The sequence below is a fragment of the Sciurus vulgaris genome, assembly GCF_902686455.1.
Source record: "Sciurus vulgaris genome assembly, chromosome: 2".
Classification (NCBI taxonomy): Eukaryota; Metazoa; Chordata; class Mammalia; order Rodentia; family Sciuridae; genus Sciurus; species Sciurus vulgaris.
Window position 1 is genome coordinate 14,627,417 of NC_136462.1, and position 13,694 is coordinate 14,641,110.

The following is a 13,694-nucleotide window of genomic DNA, read 5'->3' on the forward strand; positions in this document are numbered from 1 at the left end:
GAGGGCAGCTCGGTCATGAGCAATAGTCATGAGGCGGGCTCTGTGCCAGGTACAGCTCTGTCCCCAGGGATGACCAAGATCCAGGCTGTACATGCGGCCACATCCCAAGCTTGAACTCCAGGAAGCCTGGCTTTTACCTGATGTCCGGAACAGCACCAGGGGTGGGCCGCATCCACTTCTCTGGCTCGCTCTGGCCCAGCAGGGGCAGAGGACCACTGTTGGCCTTGCAGAAACTTCTCGAAGGCTGGCACCAGGGACCTGGGCAAGACCCCAAGCTGGCCGTTGGAACCCTGGGGTTGGACGGGAAGAGGGACGGTGCCCCCTCAGTTGTGCCTGGCAGACCCTTTTACATTTCACGGTTTCTTCAGTGCTGGGATGAACCCAGGGCCGTGGGCATGCTGGGCCAGGGCTCTACTCAGCCCTTAGTTTTAGTTCCGATTACAACCCTATCAACGTTGGAAAGGGTGGTCTAAGGGCACAGCTTGGCAAATTTTCACAAAATGAAACATACCTGCGTAACCAGTATCCAGATCAAAGAGACGGAAACTTATTGGCACCCCCGGAACAGCTGCGCCTGCCCTCCCAGCAACTGTCCCCCTTCAAGGTAGCCATCTCCTGACTTCTCTCACACACCCCTTTGGCCTTTCTCGGACTTCATGGTAATGAAACCCCACACCAGGTGTGTTCTGAGTCTACTTATCACTCAACGACACACTTGGGACATTCAGGAATATGTGTTACAACTGTCTGTCCCCCTTACTGATGACTATATTGACGCAGTTCAGGTCTGTGAGGAGTTTGAGGAGTTTCCAGTTGGGGTTATGTGACACTGTGCAGCTGTGAACACTTGAGCATTTGCATTTTGGGGTGCATGTACCCCAAGTACCCCTATGGGGTATAGTTTTTCTTCCCATAGTGGCCGTGGCCATCTGCTGCCCACCGGGTGTGTGGTCCCCGGTATTTGGCATTGCCTACCTTCCACGTTTGCCATTCTGGCAGCTGTGGAGTAGTATCCCCCTGTGGTAACCATGCACGTTGCCCTGGTGCGGCTTGGTCTTTTCACGGGTGGCACTGGCCACTTGGTTGATCTTTTGGGGAAGGAATCTGTTGGGTCTCGTATGGGACAACCAGCAGGAGAAAGGCCAAGGAAGCTGCCAGGCTCTGCCAGGCTGCAAAAATGACCTGGAGCCATGCACAGGGGTGACAGCCAGCTCAGAGTCCTCCCTGCCCTACCCGCTGCTTCTTCCCTCTCCAGCCTATTATGGGGTAAATTGGATTTTTAATACAACAAATCAGGGAGGCTTTAGATGCACAAAGCTCCTTTGTTTCCTTTTTAATTAAGTGTATGGGGGCACTATGTTGAGATCCCCCCCCAACTACTGGAGATGAATAGGAAAGTCCCCAATTGTCCCCTTCGGTAACAAGACATGGAACAGAGGCCTCTCTGTTTGGCGAGGGCTCTTTCCTGCCTGGTGGTACCCCTGCACCCCAGGTCTCTCAGGCTCCCTCTAACTTTCTCTTTGTGGAGAGAAATGAAGTGATTTCTGTGAGTCTTTTCCCTAAAAATCAGTTTTTTTAAACTTCATAAGAGTGACCGAGAGAAAGAAACTCACCTTTCCATCTTAGTCTGATTTAAAGTCCCAGAAAGAAGCCAGGGCTGGACTTTCCAGCTGTTGGCTACAGCGAACTTCTCTGCGCTCTCAGCATTTCCTGACAGCAGGTGACATGGACCGAGTACCCTTCTTTCCTTGGGTCAGGTAGACCTCCTGAAGGTCCCTTAAGGGATTCTATTGCTATCCTCTTTTTGGGAGAGGGGGCTTGGAGAGATCACACATCTCCGCTGCCGGGCATGGCAAGGCTGGGGTTCACGGCTGCCAGGCCAGACCCAGGGTCCAAGGCCCAGCTACTCTGCTCTAGTGCATCCCTGAGGCCCCAGCAAGCCGCCACCACCTGGTTTAAGCTAGTGTTTGCTGATTGTGTAAAGGACTTGTGACTCTCAGTAAATCCTGCTTCCCAGCTCTTTCCCAACAGACTCTGGCCTTGGCCATGTGATTTGCTTTGGTCACCAGGATGAAAGCCAGTGATTGCGAGGGGTTGATGTATGCGTACGTATCAGGGCTCACCCTCATGCAGTACTGTCTGTTGGGGTCCTAAGAGAAGTTGAGCTACTATTATTGAAGACGCTCCCAGAGAAGGATGGGAAGGAAATGTTAGGCACATCTGATCCAGTCACCCCAGTGGACACCAGACACGTGAGAAAAAAGCCATCTTGGCTGATCCATCCCCAGCAGACCCCGAACGGTCAGAGGGATCCTCCCTCTAAGCCAGCCTTGGCCGTAAAGTTGTGGGAATTGTGGTTTTAAGCCTCAAAGCTTTGGGGTGCTTTGTTACACAATAATAGATAACTGTTAGCTCACAAATAGCAACAAAGGCCAAATTTTGATAAAGAAAATGAAGACCGGGGCTGGAACTGGGGCTCAGTGGCCCAGCACTTGCCTAGCAAGCCCAGTGAGGCACCGGGTTCAATCCTTAGCACCATATAAAAATAAATAAAATAAAGGCATGCTGTCCATCTACAACTACAAAAAAAGAAAAAAGAAAAGAAAATGAAGACTGCCTTGTTCTGGTGAGTTCTTTAAGCAACATTGCTACTTCTCTCTTTGGTATTTGCACCATAACCAGAAAAGTCTGCTTCTATTGTGAAACTTTTCTGGGACTTAGGTCAATGACAAATTCAGTATGGGTTCTCTCTTACAGGATCCTTCAGGGTCCCCCCTGGGAGAGGGTGGGGAGATGGGTGCTATCCAGAGAATAAAGCAGTGAGGAGTGCGGAGACTTGGTCTGTATGAAATCAGGTTGGAACGCAGTGTAATCTGGGGGTACTCTTCCCGGGGGGCACAGCCCCTTTTATCATCTGAGCCTGTGGGTGGTTCTCCTTCTGGAGTGAGGTGACCTGAGACCCCTCCCCGAGACATCCTCCCCTCTGGGAAGCTAGGTAGTGACCAGAGCTAATTGCCCTCCGCTCTTACTTTCTGCTCCCATGCAGAAGTTCCAAGTCTGCCCTACCCAGTTGATATTTCCAGAAGTTTTTAAAAGCACCTAGTGCCACTTACCCGCAGCCATGTTGGAAGTGTTTCTGAAGTTTTTTTTCTTTTGTAGAATCAAGCTCCTTGACAGAGGAAGGTTGGGCCTCCGGGGGAGGATGAAGGATGTCATACCATCTGTGAATGGGCCACGGGGACTCTGGGTTGAGGGAAGAGGGGCACAGGTTAGCAAGCACAGCCTCCATCCCAGGAGGTACCCAGGCAGCATCTGTTCCCTCCTCCTGGGCATCTGGGTGACGTTGTCCACAGTAAGTTCTCCCCTGGTCAAGTCTTAGTTTCTGGTGACTCTGCCTGACCTGAGATGTCCTCATTCCCTCTCTGAAGGCCTTTCCCTTCCACAGAAGCAGCTCAGAATCCCTGTCTCCGTGGGGTGGCCAATAGGCTTGCCCAGGGCTCCAGGCTCTCAGGGCCATCTCTGTGCCACTCATTGTGTCCTGGAGTCTCAGTGGCTTTGTAGTCTCTCCTTAGTGCCTGGAAGGCAGGAACACATCTTAGCCCTCCTCCCGAGGTCCCAGAGCCCTGACACACACCGCACACAGCACACATCAAAGACGTTCAAGGAGTGAGCAAGTGAATAGATATCACCTGCAACCAAGAATAAACTAACAGGCTGATGGAGGGTGTGCACCTGACTTCTGCTATTCTGAGTTAGGTTCCTGAAGGTAGGAATTTTGTGTTTTCTTCCTTGTGCTTCCCCACCCCATTTTAGGAGCAGTGATTTGTACATATTTTTGGTAAATAAATAATGTACATTGTATAATTGAATGCATTCTAAAAATCAGTAAAAGTTTAAAAATTATTTTTAAGAGGAGTAGAGATGGTTTCAGAGCTCTGAGAAATTATGCTCAGAAAGGAATCTTCTTATGCTCTAGACAGAGTAAGTCCAATGTGTCAGCAAAATCTAGGCTGCAAGATCTCACTGTGTTGGCCTCTAAGGCATGGCCCTTGTCCTTTTCATCCAAATAGGCCCCATGTCTTGCATAGTAACACAAATGCAGGAGTCAGCAACTGTTTGTTGAATGATTGGCTGACTGCAGAGTGGATAAAATATGATTGAAGTCTGGATTTCATAGTTAGGGTTCTGAGTAAGTCTGATTTCCACAACTCCTTCTACCTAAAGAGAAGTACCCCAATGGGATTCCAAACCACTAATTTATGTTGACAATTCTAATCTCACAGATAGAAAGACATGTACGCCCCAGGTCCATTTTAATGAAGAACTTGAGGTTGCATAAAATTTGCAAGAAACAAAACAACAAGAAGATTGCCCTGGCAGGAGGAGCGATGTATTCAGAACTGACACGAGCGCTTTTATAGCTGCAGGAACAAAGAGGCACAGAGGAGGGGAACAGTTAGTCCTGCCTGCTGGAGTGGGGTGCCGGGAAGGGTCAGGAGAGGTTGCATTCCCCGCCCCAGTGGAAGATGCCAGCACTAAGGTCAAGCCCGTGCTTGCCTGCCGGACCTAGGCAGCCTGCCGAGCCTGGCGGGCCTGACCCCCTGGCCGAGCAGCCCCGTTACCAGCTGAGGTCCTGGATGTCTGCGGTTCCCAGGGTCACGGCAGAGGATTTAGCACCTCAGCCTGGTGTTCAGCAAAGGCCAGAGTGAGAACCGTTCCGTACCACGAGGGGGACAGCAGTCAGAGCTGTAATCGTGCTCACCTGGGACCTGGAGGAGGACATGGAGTTTACCCAAACCCACGGAATGAGGCTCCCACATTAGCCCCTGTCCTGCTAAGACTCTAGAAGGCAGCGGGTGGAGGCACGGAGCTGGTTGGCAAATAAATGATAGCCCGAAGACCAACACTTGAGGTTGTTGCCTTTCCTTTATTTATTTGTTGTTTTAATATAATTGTCAGTGAATTCCAGGTTCATGTCTTGGCGTGAAGATGTAGCTAGAAACCTGCCCTGTGAGATCCATGCACGCAGGGGTAAAAGGCCAAGAAGCCCTGCCTTACAGTCCCCCCTCAACGGAGGGGCCAAGCATAGCACACCGCACGTGCTCACTGGCTCCTGCTCAAGTCTTCACTGTACCACACAGAGAATGCCCACGAAATAAATGACAGCAACTGCCACCATGTATGGGTCGCTGTGGTGTGTTGGACCCAGTGTTGGCCTTTATACACACCACATGCTGGTTCTTTATACGGTCCCACACAAAGTCACTATTAATCCCACCACAGAAAAGAAACTGGGATTCAGGGAAGCTGAAGAAGTTTCCTAAAGTTCCAAAATTAGTAGATACAGCCCAGATCCAAAAGCAGGTTTAAGTTCATGCTCTCTTGCTTGGTGTGTACCTATCTATATCTGTGTATCTACAGATCTGTATTCTTCCATCCATCCATCCATCCCAGCTCCTTCTCATGAATCATCTACTCTTCCTCCCAAGTCACCAAACAGAAAAACGGATGGAGGTGCCTGGACACAGTCTTTCCATTCATTCATCCATCCACCCATCCATCCATGAGAATCAGTGCAGGCTCAGAGGAGACTGTCCGGACTCTAAACCTGGGTCTACACTCAGGCACAGATCATTAACTGCTCTAGGCTTATCTTCTCGTCTGTAGAGTAGGACTAGTAACAGTAGGCACCTCACTGAGTTGTGACTAGGTCTAATCGGTTGGGACACTTCCTGGCCTGTCCTCCCGTGAATAAGGCAGTCACAGCCCATGTGCACAGGGGTTTACCAGTCCAGGAGACAAACATTAAACACACAATTACCATGGTGTCTATCTCCCCAACAAAGAAAAGTAAACAGTGAACCATGTGCTGTGTGTTCCTGGGCCACATGGACTCGGGTGGAGGGAGAGAAGGGGGTCTGAGGGGCAAAGGGAAAGGCCCTCTCGGAGCAGGGACAGCAGGAGCAGTGGCAGGGAGGCACGTGGAGGGTCCAGCTTTGCTGCCGGAGCATGTGATGCCGGTAGGACATGGGAGGAGGCCCCGGGGGGTGAGGCCAGCTCAGCAGGGGTCTGGAGAGAGGAGCCTCTGCAGCCTCCCTCCTGGACAGCAGACTTCGGGGGACAGCCTACCTTAGCCCTTGGTGAGTCCTGCAAGACCAGTCTGTGCTGGGCACACTGGCGGGGTGGGGGCAACCGAGGTTGTTCCTATGAAGCAGAGGCCAAGGGAACTCATGCACATGTGCGCACACACACACACACACACACACACACACACACACACACATGCGCGCGCGTGAATTGTCCTTGTTTCCTTTCAGTTCCTCCAGGGCAGGCCTTTCTAAAGATCGTCTTATTCACTGCTGTATCCCTTATGCACTGGTGTATCTTCAGCCGTCTCGGGCACACGGAAAGCACCTGCTCCATGTCCCCTGCTGGGGAAATGGGCAAATGCACAAAGCTTCCTGAGACGAGGCAGCCAGGGAGGCAGGAGGGGACCACAGGCTCAGAGGCCGAGGGTGGCAGGTGTCTCAGGGAGGAGTTAGTGGTTCTGTGGAGGCGAAGACAGATGCAGAGAGAAAGCCCCAGTGGGCTGTGTAACCCATGCTCTTTCTCCTGTGTTGCCACGGTGGAGCCCCCACGACCCTGTCAGCTCACGAGCACGAGAGACACCTTACACTTATACCTTATATACGGGATTGCATTTGAGACCTGAAGGGCACAAAAAAATAAATAAAATAAAGGAGGCATAGTCCATTTTCTCGAAGCCCAGAGTCCAGCCAGGAAGAGCACGTTATTCACAAGGAGAACAATTTGTGGGCAACTCTCCATTTCTGGTTTCTGTGGTTGTCCCCTGGATCACTTCCCCAGAGTCCTACAACTTGATAACGGAAGAACAGAAGGAGTAGGTGTACAGTCCTTGTCTCTACTCATTAATTTTTGTGGTGGGAGTTGCTCGATGTTTGCCAAGAGAGTTGCTGGTGGTAGCCTAAATACAACTGCAAATTTGCAAAATAAATGTTGCTGTGAGGAAGGAAGCATTTTAGCTATACAAACATTTCATTTAAAAATGTCATTACAATAACAGAGACAAAAGATTGGGGAGGTGCTGGCAGTCATAATTAGTATTTGTTTATTGACTAGGTCGGATACAGTGTGCAAAGGGTTGTTAGCAGATGGCTGTTTGCGATCAAGACGAAGGTGGCCGCTTCTCCTTCCCGCTCATCAACAACTCAGTCCTGACACGATTAGGAGACGCAGAGGGAGGTAGGGGTCCATGGTGGGGGACGGGCGGGAAGCTGTGGTGGCACACAGGAGGGTGTCAGAGCAAGCGGCATGAGGAGGACACCCCAGAAGAGATGTTCTGACCCCTGGTGGCCCATCCTGAGGAGGGTGGGGAGTGTGTCCACATCTAGGGTGATGTTTTACCAGAATAAAAAAAGGTGGAAATTAAAATTTTCCAGATGTAAATTGTGATTAAGATACATTCACTTTAAATGTTTAGTTTCACACTAGAAGAAAATAGGGATAGAAGGAACATATCTCAATATTGTAAAAGCTACATAAAATAAAGCCAAGGCCAATGCCATTCTAAAAGGAGAAAAACTGAAAGCATTCCCTCTAAGAACAGGAATAAGACAGGAATGCCCACTTTCACCACTTCTATTCAACATAGTCCTTGAAGCCAGAGAAATTAGGCAAAAGAAGGAAATTAAAGGGATATGAAGAGGTAAAGAAGTGCTAAAACTATCTCTGTTTGCTGACAACATGGTTCTATCTTTAGAAAACCCAAAAACTCCACCAGAAGACTTCTGGAACTCATAAATGAATTCAGCAAAGCAGCAGAATACAAAATTAACACCCATAAATCAATTGCATTCCTATACTCCAATGATGAATCAGCTGAAAGGTAGATTAAGAAAAACATCCCATTCACAATAACCTTAAAAAAATACATGGAATCAACTTAACAAAAGAGGCAAAGAATTGTACAATGGAAACTACAGAACACTAAAGGGAGAAATTGAGGAAGACCTTAGAAGATGGAAAGACCTCCCATGCTCCTGGATAGGCAGAATTAACATTGTCAAAATGGCCATACTACCCAAAGCTCCATACAGATTCAATGCAATTTCCATCAAATTCCCAATGACATTCTTCATAGAAATAGAAAAAGCAGTCATGAAATTCGTTTGGAAAAATAAGAGGCCCAGAATAGCCAAAGCAATCCTTAGCAATAAAAATGAAGCAGGAGGCATCACAATACCAGACCTTAAACTATACTATGGAGCCACAGTAACAAAAACAGCATGGTATTGGCACCAAAACAGACACGAAGACTAATAGAACAAAATAGAAGGCACAGAGACAAACTCACACACATACAGTTACCTCTGTAGACAAAGGCACTACAAACATACATGGAGAAAAGATAGCCTCTTCAACAAATGGTGCTGGGAAAACTGGAAATCCATATGTAGTAGAATGACATTTAGCCCTATCTTTCATCTTGCACAAAACTCAGCTCAAAGTGGATCAAAGACCTAGGAATTAGACTAGAAACTTTGTACACACTAGAAGAAAGTGTAGGCCCAACACTTTAACTCATCAGTTCATGAATCTACTTCCTTAATTAGACTCCTAAAATACTAGAACTAAACTAAAAAACAATTGACTAAAAAGCTTCTTTACAACAAAGGAAACAAGAGCTCAAAGTAAATCCACAGAATGGGAGAAAATCTTTACCACCTGCACCTCATCAGATGGGGCTTAATTTCCAGGATACACAAAGAACTTGGAACACTTAACACCAAAAAAAAAAAAAAAAAAAAAAAAAAAAAAAAAACCCAAAAAGCAAAAAACAAAAAAACAACAACAAAAGCCAAGGGGCAAAGGAACAGAAGAAGAAAGAAGAAATATGACTAGTCAACAAAAATATGGAAAAAATGTTCAACATCTCTAGCAATTAGAGAAAGGCAAATCAAAACTACTCTAAGATTTCATCTCACTCCAATCAGAATGGCAATCAATAAGAATACAAGCAACAATAATGTTGGGGAGGAGGTGGGGAAAAGGCACACTCATACATTGCTGGTGGGACTGCAAATTTCCTGAGTGGTGGAAAGCAGAATGGAGATTCCTCAAAAAACTAGGAATGGAACCTCCATTTGACCCAGCTATCCCACTCTTCGGTATACATATCCAAAGGATTTAAAATCAGCATACTACAGTGACACAGCCACATCAATGTTTATAGCAGCTCAATTCACAACAGCTAAGCTATGGATCCAGCCTAGGTGCCCTTCAGCAAATCAATGGATAAAGAAAATGTGGTACATATACACAATGGAGATTACTCAGCAATTAAGAATGACTTTATGACATTTCCAGGAAATGGATGGATCTGAAGACTATCATGCTAAGTGAAATAAGCCCATCCCCCAAAACCAAAGGTCAAATGTTTCCATTGATATGTGGAAGCTAACCCACAAAGCTGGGGAAGGGGAAGAATACAAGTTCAGTAGACTAGACAAAGGTGAATAGAGGAGAAGAAGGGACAGGAAAAACAAAGACAGTGGAATGAACCTGACAGAGAGGAAAACACCACAGTGAGTCCCACCATCATGTTCATCCACAAAAAATGAGACCCTAATTAGAATAAGACACATTCTGTGCTTGCATAGTTATATCAAAGCAGATTCTACTGTCATGTAGACAAAAGGACCAAGAAAAAATGTTTAGTTTCAAATCATAGGAGTGGAAAGTGATACCTGACTCAGTGTGTGCCTTGACTGGAACGGCAAATGTGCTCTGATCCCAGGGTTCCTGTTCTGGCTACACCGGGAGCCTGCCTCGGGGAAGGGACGTTGTGTGTACGCTCCGCAGGGCCAAACCTTAACTTTATGACTCTGAAAGTCTGGCAGTTCCTCTGTCTGCCCAGTGCGGCTGTGAGCGTCCATTCTTAGAGAGTTATGGAATATTTGAGAGCCTCATTCTTCAAAGCGAATCTGTGTTTAGTTCCACAGCCAAGTAAAGCAACCCAACCGGGTGGCAAAACTCCAGGCCGTGGCTGCTGTGGGTAGGAGCGGCCGAGCGGCCATGTCGGCGCTGGCTTGGCCTGTGAAATGAACAGCACACGTGTTCGCTTATTTAACACAGAGCCTCTGTCATGCCAGATTCCTGTAGCCATGGAACACGACCCAGGAAGCCACATGGTATTTGAGGGTAGATGCTGTCAGCAATAAATGCTGAGTCACGTGGTTCCCTGTGTTAAGTCCCAGGATCAACCTGGAGGCTGCTTTAATGACATCTAGCCAGTCTCACTCTGCCCAGTGACCTACAAGCCTACTTCAAGGTCACTGTGAGCACCACATCCTGACTGTAGAGCTTGGAAACTCCTGACAGCCCAACTTCTGCAAAAAGGCTTGACCTGGCGATATCACCTGCTGAACTAAGACCAAGTACATGCTGTTATAATTGGGACTTCTGTTTCCTTCCAGGTGAAATGGCACACATGCCAGGATAGATACTTCCTTAAAACCTTCCAGCTCTATGCTTTTCTTAATCTGTTACTACTTAAGAAATTATTTATGAGTTTTTGATATTATTGATTTTTTTTGTTTTTAAAAATTCCTTTTTTAGGGGTGTGTGTTTGTGTGTGTGTGTGTGTGTGTTTAATTGAGAGTAAAACTTACTTAGCTGGTGCACGCCTGTAATCCTAGCAGCTCAGGAGCCTGAGGCAGGAGGATCGCGAGAATCTTGAGCTCAAAATCAGCCTCAGTGACAGTGAGGTGCTAAGCATCTCAGTGAGAACCTGTCTCTAAATAAAACACAAAACAGGACCAGGGGATGTGGCTCAGTGGTTGAATACCCCTGAGTTCAATCCCTGGTAACAAATGAACAAACAAACAAAAAACACTAATTTCAATGGGTCAGTGTTTACAACTATTGGTCTCAGAACCATACATTAGTCCAGAATTGCATTTGCCCTGTCCTGGAAACCATGGCACCTGATAGCATAAATGTATAGAAACACACATATAAAATATGTTCTCCATTACAGAAGCAGATCCTCTGGGACAGACAAAGTAATTACAAGCCCTTAACCTTCATCCTCTCATGTATAGCCAAATGTAAGAAAGTTAGGTTGAAAGGGTATGTGTATGTGTGGATTGCATTTCAGAACACAGACATAATAAATCCAAATAAAAATAAGTAAGCCCAGACCAGGTTCATCAGCAGCCTGGCAGAGGTGTTACGTAAGCACCATGGGACAGCTCCAGCTGCCGTTTCCAAAGGTCTTTCAGTCCAGGAAAGCTGCATCCACAAGGAGTGGAGGCTGGGCCTCACTCGGTACTGCCCAAGTTGTCACAAAGTGAAAACTGCACTGTCAGGCAGGAGGATGCCACCTCGCTCGGTTTACGGTTTCAGATCTTCTGAGATTTCATTTTATGGGTATCCTGGAGCACCAAGTGTTCGGGACTCAGTTGCTGCCCCATAAATTCTTTATTGCTTGTTGCACTGAAAGCGACAGTTCCACATTCAGGCGCCATGGGGCCTGCACACTTCCAGCTGTGGGCACAGGAAGACTGGCAGGGTTAGTCTGAAGGTCACCACAGGCCGGGATGATTGCCGTGCTGGGCAAAAGCAAAATTTTTTGAGCAAGTTCCCTGGGAGGACTCAGAGAGAAGGTGTGAGGAGCCCGAGGAAGGAAGGAAGGTGCTCAGGCACCTTGGACGACCCCAGAGAGACAGTGAGAAGCCTCTAGGGCCTTCTCCAGGGCCTCCGTCCCTGCATGCAGCTGGCAGGAGGAGGAGCAGAGTCCCTGGGCTCTCCCGGGTGCGTTGCCATGGGAACGGCTGGCAGCCCATGCTGGGAGGTGTGCTCCATCTATTTCTATGACTCCTATCACCATGGCACCTACTTGCTCTGAAAAACGCAGCTAAAAACAGAACATGAAGAAGAGGGGGACAATCCACTTCCCTGCAGCCACCTTCTGCAGGGGCTGTCATACCTTGTGATTGCTCACTCAGGCCTTTTCCATCCTGAGGTTCCATGTTTCTGTTGTCTGTGGCCTTAAAAAATAAGAGGTTTACTATTCACATCAGCATCGCCGTGAGGGTGATGTGGCGTAGCTCCAGAACATTCCCATTTGACTGGCTGCAGGTAGACATTCCTCAAAGGAACTCACACAGGAAGTGGCTTGTTCAGGGACTTAATGTCAGGCATTGTGGGGACAGGGAAGAAGTAGGGGGTGAAGGAGAGGGCCTGTGGTGGCCACGTGTACAGATGACTCAAGAAAGGACCTGGGCATATTCCACAATGAGGATCCTGAGACTTCCTGGGAACTCACTGGAAATTCGATCCAGAGAGAGATCCACAAGGCCAAATCACATCCCTGAAAGTTTTCCTTAATTATCCCTTCTGCTTCCTGATAAAGCACTCAGCCCCGTCTCTAAAGTTGGACAGAACTTGACTTCAAATTCTGACTCGGTCACTTGCTGGCCTCGTGAGGAGGTCTGTGGGCCCCTCGAGGAGAGATGAGAGTACACCCTTCCCGGGGCACGCTGCTCCCTGTGACCTCAACCTTCCTGGTCCTCGCTTGGTTTTTTTGTCTATAAAACAGGGGGAATAGTAGCAGCTGTCTCTCGGTGGCTCTGTGGTGGCATCAGAGGAAGACACATGAAGCACCTGCTACATCAGAAATGCTCAGTGACTGCTGGAGATGGGGCGTGAGGAGGAGGACAGCAGGGACAGCTGGGACCACAGGATGTCCAGTGGCTGCCCATCATGTTCTCCCAGGTCTGACTTCCTGTCCTCAGTTCTGGGATGGCAGGTACACAGGGCCCCAGTTCCTGAGTCTTTAGACTCTCATTCTCATCAGTGCCTCTGGGCATAAGGCTTTAAAGTAGGTGACACCATGGGAAGGGTCATCTGCCTAAGCACTTGATGTGACACACAGGACAAAGGAACCCTGATGTCCTAGGGAAAATCCCAACATGGCAACCTGCTTGTGGGCTTCCGAGTCAACAGCTCTGAGGGCTCTGCCCTCCCTCTGCCTACTAGTGAACTGTGTCTGAACAAGTCACTTGGCTTCCCTTTCTTTCCCCACGAAGTGGACTTAATGGCCCCTGTCTCAGAGACTGGTTGGAGCCTTAAGTGGGAAACCGCAAAGAGAGCGCCTAGTACAGTCCGCACGCAGTGGGCCCTCAGCAGCTGCGGACTCCCTCTCTTCTAATCCCCATCACAAGCGGTTGAAGGCAGAGCAAAGGCTCCATGTAAAGAATAAAAGATTAGCCTCACTAACAGGAGGAAACAGGCCCATCTCCTGAACGTGCAAGTAATGCTGGTAAAAACTCCCAGGGTCACACCAAGCCCGAGGCCCAAGGCCAGGACGGACTCTTCCAGGGCCGCCCCCACCCGGCCCTCTCACAGGCTCCATTGCTCACAACTCACTCTCAGGAACAAAGGATGTTCCCTGCCACACGATCAGTGGGCTGCTCTCATCTATTACTTCCTCCTTCCCACCTGTTTATAAAACACCTTCCCTGAGGTGACCATCACGGCTGTCTCCCTGCCTGACCCTGCTCCCACAAGAACTCCAGTTCCACATGGGGATCCCTATGCTCCCAAGGGGCTGACTCTACAGAGATGTTATGACTCAAGCTAAACCAGAGAGCTCTTTCTAGTTCCCTGCG

General features: G+C 48.3%; 1 protein-coding gene across 6 annotated transcripts in view; it reads right to left on the minus strand.

The window, feature by feature from the left end:
* DGLUCY (D-glutamate cyclase) overlaps positions 1–264 on the minus strand; it is a 45,462-nt gene extending 45,198 nt beyond the window's left edge. For all 6 annotated transcript variants that reach the window (XM_079128969.1, XM_079128967.1, XM_079128970.1 and 3 more), the window contains exon 1: positions 138–264. In XM_079128969.1, coding sequence (XP_078985095.1) covers positions 138–172 — 35 coding nt within the window. In that variant the 5' untranslated portion in view covers positions 173–264. The remainder of the gene's footprint in view (positions 1–137) is intronic.
* Positions 265–13,694: the final 13,430 nt, after the last annotated feature.